Raw genomic sequence first — 20,242 nt, forward strand, 5'->3', positions numbered from 1 at the left:
ATTTCAGACACATTCACAGTTCAAAAGTTATTCCAGCTCTCAAGCACAATGGAATGTCTGTTATTACAAATGATTGTTCATCTATAGTTCTTCAGCAACTTCCAAAGTTCTCCTGGAATAGTTTAACTGCAATCCATAAGTAATTCGTTAGCAATCGATTTATAAGTAAAATGTGTCACAGAGCAATTTAGTACCTGCGGTTTCAGGCAATCACTTGAGTGCTTTCAAAATGCGTAACAGAATGTCATCGTGACATTTTTAATGCTGCCTGAATATTTATATTGAGCGCCCAGAAAAAAGCCAAGCAAATGAAAGAATTTAAGCAAAAAGAATTACAGCTCAATTGACTACAAAACAAAACTTCCCCTACAATGTAAAATACTGGAATTTAAGAACGCTTCTCCTCTGAGCCTGAAAAGTCATGAATTGATTTATGGCAGAACCACTTTCAAGGCCATTAGAAGTTGTTTGCTAGAGATTTCTAAGACAATTCTGTCTAAAGCATCATATTTCAATATCCTATAAACACTTTTTACATTAAAAAGAAATAAAACCAAAGACTGGTGAAGACACAGATTATTTTTTTTAAATTAGGAGGAAGGGTTAGACCACTAGCTCAGAAGGCTGCAGTTAAAAAGCCCCAGACACCTAGGAAAGCTAAATTCTCCTACTAATGCCATGAAAGAAAAAATCAGAACTTTTATATTGACTTAAAACAGGTTTTATTGTGAGTCATAACACAAGCTGCCAAGTGAAATATAGACTTCTTAAAAAATATGAATCAATGAAGCTTCTTCAAACTCAGTGGTTTCCAAACAGCATCATTACATTTATATTTAAGACTACAAAAAGAACTTGCTCCAGAGAGTTCTGCAGCAGGATGATGAGCTTTGCAGTTAAATCAATTTAAGTGACTATTAAAAGAACATGAATATGGAAACAGCAAGCTAAAAAATGGAGCTACAGGCAATTCACATGAAGGGCAAGCTGCTCAAAGACACTGCCGTGCAGTGAGTCCGAGAAACAAACACAGAACTGCTCTGGGCAGCAGCCAGAATTTCAGCATTATGCTGAAGGAGGAGAATAAGGTGTTAAGGAAAAGTTAGGTTTTAGTCTGGTACAATCATTCTCATTAACATCAGATTTCTTGGAATCAAGGTACGAGTTATTAAAACGCAGCACAACCTGCAGCAGAGAGAGCGCTGAGTGCAGCTGGGGTTCACCATGGACTACTGTGTTGAACCTGCCGACATGAAAGCGGTACCAGTGTCCACCATCACTTGCACCGAGGACCTCAAAATGCTCCCTCCAGAAGGCAGAGCTGCTCAAGCACTTCTGCTGCATACTCAGCTTTGAATACTGTTACACAGCGGCAGCTGAAGAACAGAGTGCTTTTAAGAAGTCTGAAGTCTAAGTCAAATCTTTGACTTTCTAGTCAGAGATCTAGAGTTCTTAGAGCTTGTTCTGGAGCTCCCTCTTGAGGTTAGATACTACCCCATATTAAAGACATTGCTACATCCTCATAACCGATTCTACTCAAAATGAGAGTATGTCCTTGCAAAATAGGTATTATCAAAGACATCTCCTCAAACCTCTGTACACCACTTCATAAAGAGCATTAGATGCTTTTGAGTTACAAGCGCTGCAATCTTAAAAATAGTGAGAAGATAAGTGCTTTACTTACACACCTTTAGCAGCCAGTGCAGGAGCACCACAGACAGTAAACTATTGTTACTATGAATCATGAAATTGAACAGTACCTGCTGATGATGAGAAGTTAACACTGTCTATTTGTAAAAGAAACCACAACTTCACTTGATTTATTTAAGGCTGCTAACATGTCCCACTCTTTAGGTGACCTTTTAGCTACTCTAAGCATCCATCTCTTTGCTAGTGCTACCTTGTTCTACAAAACCCGACGGCATTACTCCATTGTCTTTGTTGCCACAAGCTGCTACATAGGCTGACACCTCTGATTTTTAACGTGCTGAATCACTGTTTGCCACAGTTCAGAAAACTCTTTAAATGGGTTCTGCTGAAATTTCACTCTTGAAAACAGTATCTTTCCACGAGCTCTAGAGGGTCCCCACATGGAAGAAGCTTTCAACACAGAAATTCACAAGAAAAGGATTTTCCCAAACTGCTGTTGAGCATTTTTTCCTCTCCCACAATAGCTCAAGTTCAAAATCAGATGGCCAAGGAAGTCTTTGGCAGCAGTGCAAGAGCCAAAAGAACAAGCCCTGCCTATGATGGTCACACTTTACTACTGCTGAGCCCCCACTCAGCACTTTCCTTGATCCTTGAACAAACATCCATGCTGGCCAGCTGAGTCATCTATGCCTACACCTCTGCCTCAATACTGTTGAGACTACCAAATCTGTGGGAATGAATTTCTATGAGAACCCATAACTGAGAAAAGATTCTTTTTCTTCTAGTCATACTTTTCCAAGGAGGCTCTCCCTGCCATCTCTTTAATAAAAAAAGCATTTTAACCCTTTTCCAGGTCAAGCTGTGAGGTCTTCCACAGACTAACAGGGACCAAAGTCACATCATTTTAAGCCTTACATCCTATGACAAGGTCTGTAGTTTTAGTAAGCTTTCCTGTTTTAGGGCAGAGCAGATTTCAACTTGAATGCCTCAGAAAAGCAACACATAGTTTATTCAGTTGTCCTTACTGAAAGAAACACACAGTCTAGAGAGATGCTAGCTCCTCCCTCTGCATGCCTTGCTGTTTTTGAAACGTGTTAAGATATTTGTCATTTCATAAATGTAGCCCTTCATTTGATGCATCAGTTCTGAAACAGAATTCCAGGTTACAGCCAGATCACCTTCTAAAGCAACACAATTTTTTTGATTAACACTTTGCTGGAGTTTCCCTCCTCTACATTCTGTGAAAAAGACAAAACAGACAAAAAAGAACCAACAAAAAAAACTGTACTAGCCAGAATCAGACCTTATTCTATCAGCACAGAAGCTCGTGGAAATTGTGCACAACTCATCAGCTATACCAAGTGCAAGACCAAAAAGAATGGCTTGAAACTTGGACCTAAAAAGGGTCTGTCTTCTCTACTGCCAAAGGGCATTGACCTAAGAGTTTTAGCTCCTGACAACAAAAAGACATCACAATAAGCTACCAAAAATATTAAAGCAGGTTGGGAATACATATCATAGCCCACATTAGGTCCTGAGTAATATTCTAGAAGATATTTTCTTACTTTTCATGGTGCCCTCCTCCTCTTCCTCTTCTGTGTTTATGACCATTGTACCCAACTGAGATTCCAAAGTGCCATCATGTTCTATCATTGTGTTGGCTCCATCACTCATCGTGTTGACAGCTCTTATGGTACCAGTTTCATCTCCGCTCGCCCTTACCATGGTACCTGAATCAGTTTCATCTTCTTCCTGTACAAGGATGCCATAAATACATTTTTACTGATGGTGGTGAAGTGCCATGAAGAACATCTGTATTCAAGGACACCAGCAAGTCTTACTAATTCAGAGATTTTTTTAAAAATACACATAGAAGTGACAATTTGTTTTAAGCACTTAGTTCTCTCCCTGTCATCTCCAAACAGGTAATGAAAAGTCTTCATATTTTTCTGCCAGCATGATAAATGAGACAACAGATAAATAATCAGCAGAAGCTTCTCAATGCAAGTTGTATCTCATTTCTGCCCTGGTGCCCTGTCTGTAAGAGTAGATTACAATACTCATTCAGTCTTTAGTGTTTCTATTCATGTTGCCAGTTTTAACAGTTGACGTAAAGCCCCTGTCTCAAGTGGTACAGTTCACAAAGGAGTCATTAGTTACCAGACAGCAACAGGTCTAAGTCTGGAGTGCATGTGGCACACTGAAGAAATACTATCACCCTATTTTTAGGAGCCTGCCTTTACCATTTAGGTAGCTTTACTTGCTATAAACTTCAGAACCACTGAAGAAAAATGAACTGAATTTGCAAATCTTAAAAAGGAACGAAATTACCAAATTCTGGTCATTTTTTTCAGATGAAAATTATTTCTTATATTTCCATTTGTTAACAAGTACTAATATTTTAGAAGTTTGAATTATTGCTGTCAAGGCTCAAGAGACTGACTGTAGGAAAACACAAGCTCCTGAAACAAATTCTGGTAGGACAACTTCCTGGCGGATAGTTACATTAGCCAGAGGTAGTAGTTTCATTAGGTGGTGTGTGCTTCACTAAGTACATGTTGTGACCAGGATTTCATGAAGAACAAGGTCAAAATTTCCAGTCTCTTTAGTTTCTTGAAAATGTAGAGCAGCTATCCAACTACAAGAAGTCACTTCCTAGATTTACAGTAGGTTTTCTAAGCATCTCGCCTTGGATGAGGTGCTTATGTTTTGTTATAAGGATGAAGTTCACAGTTCTTTATGTGTGACCATGGGCTTACTGATCTGTATTAGTGTTAAGAGGAAAAACATAGGTCTCACACATCAGGCTGTAATACTCCATTTCGATGTCATTGGAAGAAAGAAGTACATCCCCTCCACGTTCGGATGTTCCACGCATTTTATCTGTTCTGTCAAAGGTATCTATAGAGTTTACTTCCCAACCTCAAAACCAATAGCAAGAGGAGGAGAAAACTACGCAAGATGTTAATGGAGGAGAAGTAATTTTACGTGGAGATGAGTGGGTGAGAGGAAGTAATAAATTTGTTAGCTACACATCATTTAACAAAGGACTACAGCAGAAATTTCCACAGCACTTGCAAAGTGCTGGGAACACTATTCCGCTAGCAGACACGCAGTAAAGAAGCTTCAGGAAAACACACACACCGACAGAGACCACTCAACTCAACTACGTAGACGCCATCTCTCACCAATGTGACTGCAGATCAGTCAGAAATGAAGGAGAGAGGGTAGGGACAACAATCTTAGAGTCAACATCATGGCAACATGACCAATAAAGTTACTTCCACACTGAATAAATAGATGGTCTTAAACTGGAAAACTAGATTAACAATGTCTTCAGCATAGATACTGTGGACCATGCTATGCAAATCTAACCTCTGAGAAGCACTGGCGTACAATGCCTCTTGTTGCCCATTTCATTTATTCAGGTTGAAGCAGGCAGAAGCGCAAAAAACAGCTTTCAACATGCTTTCCATAGTCACATGCTGTAACCACTGAAACAAGGAGCCCAAACTTAAATTCACAGCAATCCCCTGAACACTTGCCATGCCCTCACCTCAGGTTTCTGTCGGTTGCTCTTGTGTAGTAGAAAGTTTCTATAAGGGGGGTTCTAAAGCACAACAATAGTAAAACAACATAACGTAGTGCATCACAGATGATATTATTATTTTATACTAGGAGAGAAGTTGTAAGACCTGAATCTACAATGAAAAATTCTCATTACTGCATAAATAATATAATCTAACTGGGAAAATGTATCAAGACTTTTGCATACACTACTTTGTAGACCTATACAATCACAGGTCTCTAGCTACACTCTAAGCTAAACAGTAAGCCATACGTGCTGGCTATCCCACTCAAATATAACGACAGAGCAGGGACCAAGCATCAGGTTAAACATTCATAAAGTAGAAAAGTCGAGAACTAAGTCAAATCCAAGGGCAATTGGACAAAATACTGCAAAACCAAAACCAAAGCAGCTAAGCCTTATGAAAGGAGCAAGAGTCTGAACTTTGTGCACTGTTGCTATTAAATACTCACTGAATTTTCTTCATCATCTTGATCTAGCTCACGCTGTTGTGCCTCTTGACGTTTCAGCTTGATATCCATTGCTTCATTAATCAAGTCTCGTAGAATTGACACTCCTTTGGCACTTTTAACAAATGGATGCTGAGAAATATTTTAAAAACAAATAAGCACTGCATCCAAACCAAGATATAACAATAAAACACTGTTACTATGGCCTACTTCCAATCAAAATTAAGGTTTAACTCAACACATTACTAAAATAAAAATCCAGTACTTCTGTTTGGCACAGGAGGGAGACCTCCCACCCTCCAAACAAGATCATGCTCCAAAGGCACTACTGCTGTGAGACCTTGGGCTCATTCCCCTCCCTCAGCTCTAATTATTTCTTTCCTTAGCAGCTTAGCTGTTGAGAACCAATTACGTAGATCATCACCCCACCCAGATCATTCTGAGCAATCACTTTCATTTAGCCTCCCCTTTTTAGTGTTTTAAGAGGCAGTTTCTTGGCAGTGTTTGTGAGAATTTGGAAGTAAAAAAAACCTCCAAAAGCCGAACAAAAAAACCCCAAACAACCCAGAAAAGACAAAGGTAGGAAGCTGACATTAGACTGGTTCTTATAGAAGAGCTGAAAAGTTGAAGCCGAGTGTAAGATTTTTAAAATCAGATATTAAAAAGCAAAATCTGTAGTGAGCAGGAGCAGCAAGAAATGAAACCAACATCTCAACAGACATGCAGCACTGCCTCCCCTAGCAAGCTTTCTCTAGAGCTTATGTTCTTGTAAGAAAAGGCAGACCTGCAGAAGCTGTGTTGCAGTGGCACGCTGCTCTGGGCTCTTGACAAGACACTGTTTTACAAAGTCCGTGAAGTTGTCTGACCAGAGCTCTGGTTTCCGGAATGTTGGAGGCGGATTGGTAGGAATCATGAAAATTGCCTGAAAACAGAAGAATATTCCAGATTTCCAACCAAAGCTTAAAGCTTTCCAACAGTACAACATAAATACACACAAACATACACTTGTACTGAAGAATAATAGACGTTTCAGGTTTACTGCTTCTGAGGAGTTTCTGCCGATATTATACACAAATTTTCTCAGAGGGATCAAGTAGCAAGAAATCAGACTTTTCTCATTAGGTGCTTACACTGCTGTCTGAGCCATTTTGTGCCCCAAGTGGTGTGAATCTGCCATTTTTAAGCCTTAAAAATCTGTGATTGCATTTAAAAAAAATTACTTTGGACAATACAGCTGAAAATAGGTTTCTTCACACCCAACACAAGGAGTTGCAGCTATGTCTTAACAGAAGAGGATCATGATTTTCTCCTTCTCAAAGACCTGTTTTTCATTTAATCAACAGTACAAAGAACTGACAGAAAACAAATCATTTACTCTAAATTGAAAGCAAGATGGCACATTGATGTTATTCAGTCAGCTATAACAGCAAATCCTTTCCATACAGCAATACATTTTAAAAGGCCTCAGTCCTTACCCTCATAGGATGAATATCTGCGTATGGTGGCTTGCCTTCGGCCATTTCTATTGCAGTGATCCCCAGAGACCAGATGTCTGCAACACAGTTATACCCAATTTCTTGAATCACTTCTGGAGCCATCCAAAATGGGGTCCCTATAACTGTGTTCCGCTTTGCCATGGTGTCCTGAGAAGAGCAGGATAAAGATCCAGACAATGGCAATTGTATTAGCCACAAACATTCATTAATGAATTATCACCCTAGTTATCTTCCACTTGCATGCACACACATTATTAGACTCAGCAAGACTGGGACATGGAGGGCTGCAAAGAGGAACTGAAATGTGCGTACAGAAGTTACAAATATCCCGAAGAAAATAGCAAATGCTATTGCAAACCATTACTCAGGTGTAACGGCTTCCACAGAGGAAGCTCTGCTCCAATCTGTTGCTGGTTTAGCATCTCATTATGTTGATGTAAAGTGCTAAAACACAGTTTAGAACAATTTCTCAAAGTCTCCACAAGCACGTTATACTCACATGCAGGTTAAAAAGATAATCCGAAATGTACGAAACCATCTTGGTTTTACTTACTGTAAGCTGCCCCGCCACTCCAAAATCTGCAAGCTTAGCATGCCCCTCTGTATTTAGCAATATATTTCCAGCTTTGATGTCCCTGTGTATTTTCCTCATAAAATGCAGGTACTCTAGGCCTTTCAGTGTTGATCGCACTATTGTAGCAACTTCCTCCTCTGTGAGCTAAAGAAAAGAAGAGTTACTGCCAACCTATCAGTTGCTGAGAGGTAACACTATTGTGCTTCAGTCTGGCTTTCCTGAGATTCACTAATTGCCATTTAATTGCCTTCACTAAAGGTTGCCATACTAATGGGAAATTGGTTAGCAACTTACAGCATTATGTAGTAGAATTAGATCACAACCAGCATACATATACACACATACCACACTTCACATATCATAACCCTTTCTCAACTACTAATTCTTACCCTGCAATAACCAAAGTAAGGCAAAGTAGAGTCTGTTATTCAGAATCGGTCTGGGTTTTCAGGAAAGCCAACAAACCAAAATCTGCTCCACCGATTACATTATCCAGATAACCAAAACTCAATCAACGTAATCAGCTTTCTCATTTTCAGAGGAACAAAGGACCTGCACCTCAAGTTATGGCCAATGGTTGTCAGGCATTGAACCATGAGAATTATGCCCAAACGCCAGTGCACAAACTACTCCGCTTCCCTGAGCTGCTGGACACCCATATCTCCCATTCACACATTCCAAGGAGAAAGGACGTACAGTTTTGTTTCGTAATCGAATAATATCGGACACAGATCCAGCGCCGCAGTATTCCATGACTATCCACAGGTCTGTGTTCTTAAAATAGCTGCCGTAATATTTCACCACATGAGGACTATGAAATGTGAAAAAAGGAGAAGAAAACAAAGGGTCAAATACCAGTAACCAGCATAACTGAGTAAGAACAATACACTGCAGAGTCCCTAAGTACGTTTTAGAAATTCAGAGCTGAAGTGCCACTGAAACCCTGATCAAAAGTATCCCAAAACAGTCTGAACTTGCACAGGACTTACTGCAGTCCTGCCAAGCCTTTTCCCCACATCGGGGCTCATCTGACCTGCCAGTAACTCAGTTCAGGGAGCTAAACCATCTGAAAATAAACCCTACAGAAATAAGGAGCAATTAGCCCTCAATCTGGTTTAGCTCCCTGAACAGGACTACAACATGGTCAGTGCTGTGGCAAGCAAGAAGGTGGACACGGGAACGAGAAACAGACCACGGCAGTCCCTGGTAAAGCTGCCGCAGAGCATTTGCAACCAAATGGAAACATTAAATAAGGTCCCAAGTTTGCTAGAAAATAGCTAGGAGTTCATTAAGGGGAATGTTCCCCCACTGCCACATGCACCTACTTGTTTCTACAATTTAGTCCAGGATGTATTTTAGGAATCCAATACAACCGAAGACTGTCTCTCACAGTCAGCTATCTGGCTGCCCAAAAGCAAACCACCTAGTAACGTATACTGATCAGGGTAACCAGCTGTCCTCTGGGAAAGGTAAAGGAGAAAACTAACAGAAAGACTGTTCCTGATTTTGTGGGAACAGAGCTAAGGAACAAAAGTGCACTTGATCTATTCTCTGCTGAGTATTTTCTAATGAGAAACTGTAAAATTAGCAAAACAAAGTCAGTCACACCGCAGTGTCCCTTAATGCTTGCACAGAAAGCGTGATACTCCAGTGATTCACTCCCTCTGCTGTTCGTAACTGTAAGGTCTCATTTTAGGCCTTACAATGTTAACATTCAATTTCTCTTAAGAAAGAAACACCTAGTAACGCCTTCCAAGTTACACAATAATTTTTCAGGAACAAATTCTTTTGAAGTTACATTTTGTTGTCTGCCACCAGTCACCTTCACTTAATGATAGCAAAAGTGAAGTGCAATAGAGTAAGTAATGGGACCATAGTCTTATATTGCTAATGTAGTTTATTTTAAATGGTTTTCCATGCCTGAAGTCCATCAAAGCAGTGTTTCTTAAGGCTAAATTCATAATACTAGAAGAAATTAATATATTTTAAACTTCCAGCCTAGGACACACTTTGAGAGGAGGTCTTCTGCACCCATGAGCTCTTCATTAGCTAGGTTAGTACAACATCTTTTCCCACAAGAAACATGCAAAGACAACCCAGAGAGCCAACCACCAGCCCGCAGAGCTGCCAGCAAGTTATTTTGGGGATGCTCAGATCAGCAGACAGCTTGTTCCACACTAGAACCTGCAGACGCAGAAAATGGCCAGGAAGGACAATTCTGCCACCCAAGCAGATGACGGCATGTAGATTATGCACATGCAAGAGCAGTCATGCATTAGTGGCTCTCATCCACGTGCCCCTTAAAAACAAACAAAAAACCCTCTTCTAACAGTTTTCTGTGTCTGTACCAGAACTCGTTTGGAATTCATTACCCTTTGGGCATGAGAGCTGCTGTTGTAGCACACAATCAAGTTACCACTGTTCAAGAAGTGATGGCGCACAGGGAGAACCGCAGTAACTGCTCACACGCTCGGCTCTTTGCTGGCAGCAAGTGCAAGGTTATTCAACTCAGCCTAAGGCTCTCTTGGTGCAAGCTGAATTTTTGTTGTCTTACCTTTGCTTGGATTAACACTACCCAAATGGTCAGTTAACATGACTCAGTTGATGGGAGGTAACTTGATGGTACAAGTCCAGCCTTTTAAAAAACATTTAAGGCAACATCATGGCTTTTATTTGATTAAATACCAAATCATAGACAATACTTTTCTTTGCATACCGATAATGGGTTTTGCAGTGTACATTTACCTGTCACATTGCTGCATTATGGATATTTCCTTTATAATCTCTTGCAGGTCAGACTCCACAGGAACTTGTTTAATTGCAACAATTTGACCCGTTTCTTTATGAATGGCTTTGAACACACTGCCATAGGAACTATGAAACAAAATATTAAACAAACACTGAATATAATAACATCTTAAAAATGGAAATCTTATGGTTTTGCTTCTTGCAAGCGCAGACATCAGGTAAAAAATTAACTATCCTCCTGCTAAAAATATTTTGTATTTTAATGTAAATAATCAGTCCACTAGTTTCTAAACACTGCAGTAATACAAATAAGTCACAGCACACTGAGACGGTCAGAAAGGAGCCAACCATCCTTACACTGCCCATAGCTTTGGAAGGGCCTTTTACACAAATCCAACAAATACAATTCCCTCTTTTCCCAGCACACGGTACCAGCTGAGCATCAGCAAGAACTACAGCTCTGGTCAGAGAGGGTTGCTTGTTCTTGTCAGATCTTATCTGTCTTATTTCCAGCTTCTTTACTTGCAGCAGCCAGGCAGATTTACAACCCAGTTGTTTCAAATGAACTGCTTAAGAAGGCAAACATGTCACTCGCCAAGCGTTCCCATGCTGCTCTGCCTTACCAAGTGGCACAATGCAACAGAAGTTCGTTTCCACCACACAGATCTTCCGCAAGAGGTACCAGGGATGACCTACAGAACCCCTCGAGTTCCCACAGAGCCCTATCAACTCCCGATGGGCATTTCTCAATAACGTTTTAACTCCCTACTGCTGAGCCGTAAGCTACTGTTTGGATTAAGATAGCTTAATCTTGGGAAACAAATTCTTTACTCTGATACTAACCACACACAGTCACTACGCTAGTGCACACCTGCGCAGTAAGAGGATCGTGACAAAAGTGAAAAAACAGACCACTGAATGTATCCGTTACATAGATTTGTTCTTAGAGAAACGTACAGTGGGCACGTGGGAACAGAAGACATACCCTTCTCCAAGCTTCTCCAATACATCAAACACTTCTTCGGGTTGTTTGGTTAAACTGTCTTCATCTAACTTCTTCAGCTGCCTGTATACGTAAGAATAGAGAAATTATTACATTTAATTTTACAGCAGTTTGGGCTTTGTTGAAACAGAAGAATAAATAGTACCACTTAAACATATGCCAGGCTTAGCACGAAGTAAGTTGATTATGAAGTAAGTTTATTTCACTTGACCAGAAGGCCAATTATTAGCATCCAGCAGCAAAATAGGACTGGGAATCACAGAGAATGGAATTTGATCAGGCACACAAATCTACAGTTCCTCTTGGTGGAAATGCACCTCAGGATCTATATGCTGGCGGTCAAATCCCAACACAGCACTGCAGAGTCTTGCAGCTATTGAACATACCTGCTAAAGTTCAAAATATCGAATGGAAGGATATGTAGCTAAGGCCACACAAAAGGGAACATCATCTTTCCTGATGCCTTAGAGTATATGTGGAATACATTTGTTGGGAGCAAGGAGGCAATACTGATCTCACTTGTGCATTTTTAACATCAGAAGTTCAGATCTTGACTTTGTGGGCCTGGACATACACCAAGAAAATTCTGTCGGGGGGGGGGAAAAAAGAAAGAAAGTGCTGACTCTTTTAGGATCTTAACACTACTTGGTCCACTCCTCTTAAATGCATTGCTAGTAAGAGTCAGCTGAAATACTTCCTAGGGAAAAAAAACCATGCTATGTACTGTGATCCTTCACTTCACCCCCCTCGCCCCCAGTGCAGCTTCCAGGGAGTTTCTGTACACAATGCAACAAGATCAACTGCATTTGTTTCCGTCCACCTCTACCACACTGGAGAGAAGTTTACCAAGAAATTTCCTGAAACAGCTAAGGGCTACGCAAAAAGAAAAGTCCTGAAAACAAAGTCGAACTGTCGAACAAACAGTATCCCACAGCCCACAAACAAGTGCTCTTTCATTTTCTCACAAACTAAAACAAAATCGGACACAACAACAAAAATAAACCCACAAAAAAACACACAAAGAAAAAGAACTCCAAACTCCCCAAACCAGCTCATACAAGTTTTCGAAACACAGAAACTTATTAGCCTCGGAGTTTTCAGAACTTACTGGTCTCACAGTGAGCAGTGTTTAAAATGGAACGTGCGTGGTCGCCTGCAACTGCAAATTCCTACTGAAAGCTCTTACTGTTGCTGTTAAAGATCACAACTCCAGCCACAGGCATCCTCATTTGGATACTAAATATGTAATTTTTTCCCCCAGTTTCTTCAGAAACAGAGTGAGAAACCACTCATTGATCCCTGGCTATTATGTTCGTGCACAAAAGCCATATAGGAGGAGCAGGTCACACATGGGGTACATACAATGGCTTCCTCATGCAAAGGAAACATTATAAAGAAGCAGACTCAGGAAGTGGTGAAATACTGAAAGTAGTCACTAGCTTCCCTGCAAAGATAAGCGTTAACCAACAGAATGTTATTTGTCCTTGTGAAAATGGGGAGGGAGGAAGGTGTGGGAAGAGGAGAAAAGGGAAAAAAACAAAAAAATACATGTATCAGTGACCACACAAGCCACCATCTCCAAGGAGCCCAAAAAGTGGCGATGCAAGAGGCAGATCCTTCCTGCTGAAGTTAAGATGAGGCCTAAATTCTGTTTAAAAAAAGAAAAAAAAAAGGCTTTTCATATACCCAAACACAATAACCGGACAACTACTGTGCTTGCATCAAACTACCTCACTTCTGCTACAGTCCAGGAGCGCGATCCCTTTGCACTGCCCGGCTCGTCCAGCGCTCGCTGCTGTCACACACGCTCGGCCTTTTTGCTGTGTGTTTATACAGCACGGACAGAACAGCAACACAAACCCGATCTCACTGAAGTTGTTTTTCAGATCTCATCTGAATCACCTTCCAGTTAAACACTGGCATAAGCAAGTATAGAATAAAAACAGACTTTTTTTGTTTTTAATAGAAGATACAGTGCTGTTGCGTTTAACAAAAAAAAGACTCTGTCACCGAAGACCAGAGCCGGCAGCCTCCTTTGCTCGCTGCCCAAAGCGCTCCCCGGGCCCCGGCCGCAGAGCACCGATAGCATTTTGACAGACCGACACTTACTCAGCCGCTGATCTCCAGACGCTCCGGGGCAGCCTGGCCTGCAGAGACAGGAGGCTCGCGGCTTCCTCTGGGGCTCGCCCCGGAGCCCCTCGCCGAGCCGGGCTCGCTCCGCGCCGCCGGGCCTGAACCCAGCGGGAAGGCGGCAGCGTCCGCGCGGGGGGCGAGGGCTGGGCGCGGCCGCGGGGGCTAAAGAACCTGCACAAAACTCGCCCGGAGTGAGACGAGAGGGGAGAGTAAGCTCTTGAGGGCTCTGCCGTTACACCGGCACGGCTCAGCGCACCCTCGGTACAGCCACGTTAACCGGCGGGAGCTTCCGCAGCCTTCTCCGCACCTCCAGTATTTCAGCTTAAGCCATTTTCCCACCACCTGAGCCCGGCGCTGCCCGGTGCGTCCCGGTGCAAAGCGACTAACGCCAACGGCCCCGGCACTCCTCCCGCCGCTGCCTGACAGCTCGGGGCGAGGTCCACCAGCACGGCGCCGGAGAGGCGAAGGGCCCGGAGCTCAGCGCGGCCGGCTGCCCCGCTCCGGCCGGCGTCAAGCCCCGCGCCCACACCCCTCAGACCCGGGACGTGCCGCTGACAGAAGGCTGCGGCACCCACGCGGGCCAGACCGCGGCACCCCCGGTCCCCGCGGGGATACACGCCCCTGCTTACCGGCGCGGGTTCCGCAGCTGCACCGTCTCCATGGCGCTCCGGGGCGGCGGTCGGTCCGTCAGTCCCCCCTCACTCCCCCATGGCCGCCCGCCGCGCCGCGCCGCCGCTTCCGCCCGCCGCCGGAAAGGAGCGCCCGCCCCGCCCCGGCCGAGGTGCGTGGTCTGGCCAGGCCCCGCCCCGCCGCCCCGGCGGTGAGGGGAGTGGTCTTCCCCGGTCCCGGCCCGGCGCGGCGGCGGCAGCGGCGGGGCGATGGCAGCGTCCCCCAGCGCCAGCTCCCTGCGCCGGGCCGGCAACGAGGAGTTCCGCCGCGGGCAGTACGGGCCGGCCGCCGCTCTCTACACCCGCGCGCTGGCGCTGCTGGAGGCCGCAGGTACGGCGCGTCCCGGGCCGGGCGGGGGGCGGGAGGAGCCCGGGCTGAGCCGCTGTCCCGCTTGTGTCCCGGCGCAGGGGAGGCCGCCGCCGAGGAGCGGAGCGTGCTGCTCGCCAACCGCGCCGCCTGCCACCTCAAGGAGGGCGCCTGCCGCCTCTGCGTCGCCGACTGCAGTAGGTGAGCGGCGGCGGGGCCGGGGGCGGCGGGGCCGGGGGGCACCCGGCGGGGCTGGCTCACTTGCTCCCCCACCGTTAGGGAGGGGTGGGAGGCGAGGCAGGGACCGTGACAGCCCCGGAGCAACGCTAGCCTGGGCTGGCCACACCGTGCCTCCGAGGACAGGCCGCGACGGGGCTCCGCAGCCCTGCCCGAGGCCCCCGGGCTCACGCCGCCCCGGGCGGCTCTCTCCCCTCTGTCGCAGCGCCCTCGACCTGGTCCCTTTTGGGATCAAACCCCTCCTCAGGCGGGCCGCGGCCTACGAGGCCCTGGAGAGGTACCAGCTGGCCTACGTGGACTACAAGACGGTGCTGCAGGTGGACTGCTCCATACAGGCGGCACACGACGGCGTCAACAGGTAACGCTGCCCGGTGCTCTCGGCCGGTAATGCCGAAAGGCTGGGGCGTACAGCAGCTTGGTCAGCTGCTTGGGCGAGCCTCAGGTTGTGTCTGCAACCGTGTCAGGCGCAAGCTGGGTCCCAAGCACACCGACAAAGCAACTGAGGCCTCTGATGCCTCGCCATGCTCCCTTTGTCTGCTAGTGCCCTTAGCTTCCTTCAAGATGCTGGTTGAGGGCTGGGAATGAATTCCCTGGGACCGTTTCTGCTTTGCTCAGTGCCTGGTTTAAAGGAAATAATAAACTACACGTTCCAGTGCCCTGTCCTTTGAGCCTCCCTCTGCTGACTGGGGTTACAGGCTGCTGTAGTCCTTTTCTCTGCCTGGAGCTCTCTGCTTCACTTCATCGCTTACCTGACCGAGGAGTGACATGCACATCTCTTGCTCGCCTGAGCACTGGCAGCCTCAGCCCTTGTCCTGTGATATTTTTAGCGCTGCTGACATGAAGAAGTTCCTTTCATTAATGTCCTTTCTGTAGAAGGAACTTAGTTGAGATGCATGTAAAGGGGTTAGTGGAGAGATGCTGTCCTCAGTACAGGAGCCAGGTTAAAAAGTGACCCGACTGGGTACTGCGCGGCCCATCCAGCCAGCCGACGGGGTGACTGCCAGCTGTCTCCTCCAGGATGACTAAAGCCTTGCTGGAGAAGGATGGCGTGAACTGGCGCCAGCAGCTCCCGCCAATCCCCACAGTCCCCATTTCTGCCCAGACGAGGTGGAGCACTCCTTCTGCCGGAGTCCCCGGGGCAAACACTCCTGCAACTGCACCACAGGGAGAACCAGGTGAGAGCCGGGTGCTGAGCCCTTGGGCCGGGTGCCGAGCCCCGTAGCTCAGAAGGGCTATGAACAAGACAGCCGCCACGCCTGCTTGGTGTGTCTGCAGCTGGGGTCGAGGCCTGGAGAAACCTGGGCCTGGTTCTGCCACAGCCTCTTTGGTTTATTCTGGATCCTTTGATGTCTCTGTGTCTCGTCTCTGGTATGGGGGTATTTGGTTTCTGAGAGGCCGGGCTGATCTTGTCAGTTTTACAGCGTTCTGTATTCTTTCACGCTGTTTCCAGACCAGACTGCTGCTGGCACAGAGCGAGCTCGAACTCTGAAGGAAGAAGGAAATGAACTTGTAAAGAAAGGAAACCATAAAAAAGCAATTGAGAAGTACAGTGAGAGTTTAAAGCTCAACCAGGAATGCGCGACTTACACCAACAGGTACTGCTCAGCTCTTTGCCCAAGGACTTCTTGGCCCTTTATAAAAGCCCCCATGGTCCTTCTGACAGAGCTGTCTAATGTTTGCCCCCAAACAAATGAATAAAAGAAAAACACCCACAGATGTTCACCCAAGTGCAGACTTCCCTGTAGTTTGTATAACGTTCTTTGATCAGGTAGTGCAATAACCGTTGGAGACACTCAGCTTAGGGCTGCTAAAGGATTTCTCCCTTTAATGCTTGTCTGCCAGGACTGTGGTATCTTGAGTAGTATCTGCTGCCCCACAAACCACAAATTGCAGACTGCTATACTGAAAGCCTCAAAGTAATTCTAAAAGGCAACTGCAGCAAGGGAGAGCGTATTCTGGACTGGTACAGATAGGAACCCGCATCCTTGAAGTGCAGGTTCTTAGCTTTAGAGCAGGTTGCTCTTAAAATCTTTTTTTTTTTTCAGGCTGAAAAACTGTTTCCTTTTTTTTCCTCCTTTTAACTAAACAAACTTGAGCTTAAGATGACATAACGTACGAGGATATAGACTGGTTTTGGAAGTAGCTTTGTGCCGCATTGGGGTTGGCTGGGATCTGCTATGGATGTTGCAGCAGTAGATGCTGCTTTTAGCCAAAGGTCTCTAACCAGGTACGTGTATTGCAGAGCTCTCTGTTACCTGACTCTGAAGCAATACAAGGAAGCAGTACAGGACTGCACGGAAGCTCTGAGGTTAGATCCTAAGAACGTTAAGGCACTCTACAGGCGTGCTCAAGCACTTAAAGGACTGAAGGTAAGCAAGTCAGGAGTTTTTGAACAGTTTTAGGCTAGGACTAGAGGCTTGTTCATGCATGATCAGAGCAAGAGATGCAGTTCAGAACTCGTTTTTGTGCTAGATGACATCTGCCATCAAATAGCTGAGACCTGTGTGGACTGGGGGAATGTTCTTTCACATTGCTATTTGCCAGTTGGATCTCGTGAGTTTCTCAGCACCAGGTCCCCTTTCTGGAGGTGCTGGGAGCAGCTACATGTTGCATTGAGCTTTTATCTTTTTGTGTCTGGTGAGAGATTCTCTAGGCAGTACTAGAAGACTTACTGCATTGGTGTTGGACTCAGAACCCACTTGAGTGCTGAAATTGTCTTCTCAGCTCTAGTTTTAAGTGTGTTTTAGAACAGCTATGTTGATGCCAGTGTTTAAGCAATTATACAGAGGGAGCCAGGGGCTTAGTTATGTTGTGGGGTAGTAATTCTGCAGCAAGAGCCTTAGACTGCATTTTTAGTGTACTAACACTTCAAAAATATTCTCCTTCTAGGATTACAGATCAAGTATTGCTGATATCAAGAGCTTGTTGAAAACTGAACCAAAGAACACAGCTGCACTGAGATTACTGCAAGAACTGAACAGAGCCTAGGGTAACCAAGCAACAAGGAAAGCTTTGTTTTCCACTGCAGAAGAAAGCTTTTTCCCTTCTGATGATGTTACAGGGACCAATCTTAATGCAGGATTGGCATTGAAATTTATCTTCCACTGCTGCTAAGATATAACAGATTCTGTGCCAGCACAATGAATGTTAAGACACACAATCTGTATCAAACTCTTATCTGGCTCTAAGATCATTCAAAGTTTTAATGCCCCGGTTGAAGTGAACTTGCCTGTAACTATTGGCCTCAGGGACCCTTTCCATGTTGGCTAAGATGCATGTGAAGTGGCTCTTGTCTTTCTGAAGAGCTACAAACAGAGGGGGTTTTTTTTTGTCCTTATTCAGGTGACAGTTTTGCTGCGTTTGTGCTGTTATTACTTAAATAAGGTTGCTGTAGTTGCCCTAGCACCACCTACCATTCTTGTGATGGAGGCAGAGTTACCTGCACAGGGCTGAGCTTGTTCTCTCTCCCCCTTGATGCCTGCTGGCCTTCAGCTGAGTTACCGCTGCTTAGTGTGGCTGGGCAGATGTTTGTAGTAGCAGCTGTCTTATTTTTAATTATTCTGCACATCTAAGAAAACAGCAGCAAGTTAAGCCTGCCCTGTTACACTGCGCACTACTTCTTTGAGATTCTGGGTGCTTGGGAATTTTACAATTGTTTTTTGTGTTGTTTTTTAAAAAACACTTTAGCTCCTTTGTGCCTTTTGGAGCAATTGCTGCAGGATGTTACAGGGAGGGTGATACGCAGTGACATCCCAGCTGAGGTCTGGCTTACTACTTCAATGCATGCTCTTTTGGATCTTCTCCTTATCTGGCATGGATGGCACTGACTTAAAATGGTAGGTAAAGAGACATTTGGGGTTATTCTGTGAACCTTTGAAACCAGTTCTCATTAAAGCCATGTTTATTTTCACTTTAGAGCTGTGTTTTTTCCATGATGGATGGTATAGGGGAACTGGAACACTTTTTTAACCACTTGACTTCATACTGTCCCCCACTTTTTGTCAGAGAACTTCAAGTGCTGCTGTACAATGCCTTGCTTTGGAAACCATCTCTCAGATAGTGACAATACAACAGGGTCTCTAACCATTGCTCAGCCTTGTGCACTGTGCGTGGGCACAGTGCTGTAACTAGTAAGTCAAGATGCTGGACAGCACTAGACCTGAGCCAACCTACAGTACAGACCAGGAGATAGAAGCTAGCCCATAAGTCAGGGTTCAGATATCTTTTGTTTCCCACCTTACTTCTCCCAGCACTCTGTTTCAGGCAGGTACCCCACTGAACTGAATTTAGAAAGCAGACAATCCCTCTAATGCCATTAAAGACAAAGACTTCTTACCTTAGCCTGACATTAAGTAGCTTTTTGTAGGTCCCAGGGCTCTACTCCATCAGCTGTAATGGGCCAGGACTTGAGACAACTCCTCCCTGAGGGGCACCAATGGCTCCATTCTCTCCACTCCCACTTCTAAGTGCCACAGCTCCATTGATCCTGCAACCAGCACTTGCCAGAGCTCTTAGCAAGTAAGTGTGATGGATTTCAGGGTGGGGAAGCACAGGCCAGCAGTACACAGATAAGTAGACCAAGGTCACAGAATACAGGAGGAAGATCAGCTTCTCTTAGCAAAGAGCTGTCCTTTTAAGAGCTCTGCTGTTATCTGGAGTGGCAGATACAGTGCCCTGAACAGTGCCCTGTTCAACTACAATTCATTACAACACCTCTAAACAGCTGCATTCACCATATCTTTTCCCCTCTCAGCAACAGCAATGCATTTTTTGCACCTTATCTCCAAGACTTTCCCCGGCAATACCACCAGGCAGGCAAAGATCAAGCACAGCAACAAGATACTACTTCAAGCCCAGGGTCACTTCTGCTTCTATCTATTTCCCCTTCTGTTCCAGCAACGGTGCTGCTATCCGTGCAGGATGCTTCCCAGGCATGCAAAGGTAGCGCTGTCCACACGGGCAGCTGGAGAGTCCTTGTCAGAGGCACACCTTCATCCACCCCTTTCAAAAGCCACAGCAACGCTTCCCAACTAGAGACTCCAGATTCACATTTGCATTGCTGCTCCTGCCTCAATTCCCTACAGCCTCAGACTTGCCCGAGGAGTTCAGCCAGGGAGCTACTCTGAAAACTTTCCAGTATCCTCCAGCATATGTGGGGACCCAGGCTCCAACGTCACCTTTCCTGATAAAAATTTGAAAGATGCTAGTCCTTGTTCCTGTGCTTTTTTTTAGGCTATTCTGATGTCCCTGTGTTCCTTGGCCCCACTGTGCATTCCCTCTAGCTTTACAGATGACTTCTCAAGCCAAGCCGTCTAGCATCGTAGGTGGGGTCACAGGCACATCTGAACTGGCCTGTTAACCTGAAAAAAGGTTGCAGACAAACTAGCC

The 20,242-nt window shown here is 45.1% G+C and overlaps 2 protein-coding genes across 5 annotated transcripts in view; one reads left to right on the forward strand and one right to left on the reverse strand.

Annotated features, from left to right (window-relative positions):
* Positions 1–14,374, reverse strand: part of STK4 (serine/threonine kinase 4) — a 47,946-nt gene extending 33,572 nt beyond the window's left edge. For 2 of the 4 annotated variants that reach the window (XM_068419710.1, XM_068419713.1), the window contains exons 1-10: positions 14,272–14,374; positions 11,492–11,572; positions 10,504–10,632; positions 8,455–8,569; positions 7,738–7,902; positions 7,164–7,331; positions 6,473–6,610; positions 5,692–5,820; positions 5,207–5,260; positions 3,216–3,402 (exon numbers count right to left, since the gene is read on the reverse strand). In XM_068419710.1, the coding sequence (XP_068275811.1) occupies positions 3,216–3,402; positions 5,207–5,260; positions 5,692–5,820; positions 6,473–6,610; positions 7,164–7,331; positions 7,738–7,902; positions 8,455–8,569; positions 10,504–10,632; positions 11,492–11,572; positions 14,272–14,303 (1,198 nt within the window). In that variant the 5' untranslated portion in view covers positions 14,304–14,374. Of the gene's footprint in view, positions 1–3,215; positions 3,403–5,206; positions 5,261–5,691; positions 5,821–6,472; positions 6,611–7,163; positions 7,332–7,737; positions 7,903–8,454; positions 8,570–10,312; positions 10,394–10,503; positions 10,633–11,463; positions 11,573–14,271 lie in introns of those variants that run through there. The other 2 variants (XM_068419714.1, XM_068419712.1) reach the window with 2 other exon arrangements.
* An 81-nt stretch (positions 14,375–14,455) lies between these two features.
* Positions 14,456–18,764, forward strand: TOMM34 (translocase of outer mitochondrial membrane 34). Its single transcript, XM_068419691.1, has 7 exons — positions 14,456–14,641; positions 14,719–14,818; positions 15,060–15,212; positions 15,872–16,029; positions 16,305–16,449; positions 17,097–17,223; positions 17,744–18,764. The coding sequence occupies exons 1-7, from the start codon at positions 14,521–14,523 to the stop codon at positions 17,840–17,842; spliced, it is 903 nt and encodes a 300-aa protein (XP_068275792.1). The 5' UTR covers positions 14,456–14,520; the 3' UTR covers positions 17,843–18,764.
* The last annotated feature ends 1,478 nt before the right edge of the window (positions 18,765–20,242 follow it).

Source organism: Nyctibius grandis, chromosome 28, assembly GCF_013368605.1.
Source record: "Nyctibius grandis isolate bNycGra1 chromosome 28, bNycGra1.pri, whole genome shotgun sequence".
NCBI classification, from domain to species: domain Eukaryota; kingdom Metazoa; phylum Chordata; class Aves; order Nyctibiiformes; family Nyctibiidae; genus Nyctibius; species Nyctibius grandis.

Excerpts from the sequence above, each read along its gene's own strand:
- TOMM34 (XM_068419691.1), top strand. The coding sequence starts at position 14,521 with ATGGCAGCGTCCCCCAGCGCCAGCTCCCTGCGCCGGGCCGGCAACGAG. Across the intron at positions 16,450-17,096 it reads TGCGCGACTTACACCAACAG|AGCTCTCTGTTACCTGACTC; the intron begins GTACTGCTCAGC and ends CGTGTATTGCAG. Across the intron at positions 17,224-17,743 it reads AAGCACTTAAAGGACTGAAG|GATTACAGATCAAGTATTGC; the intron begins GTAAGCAAGTCA and ends TTCTCCTTCTAG.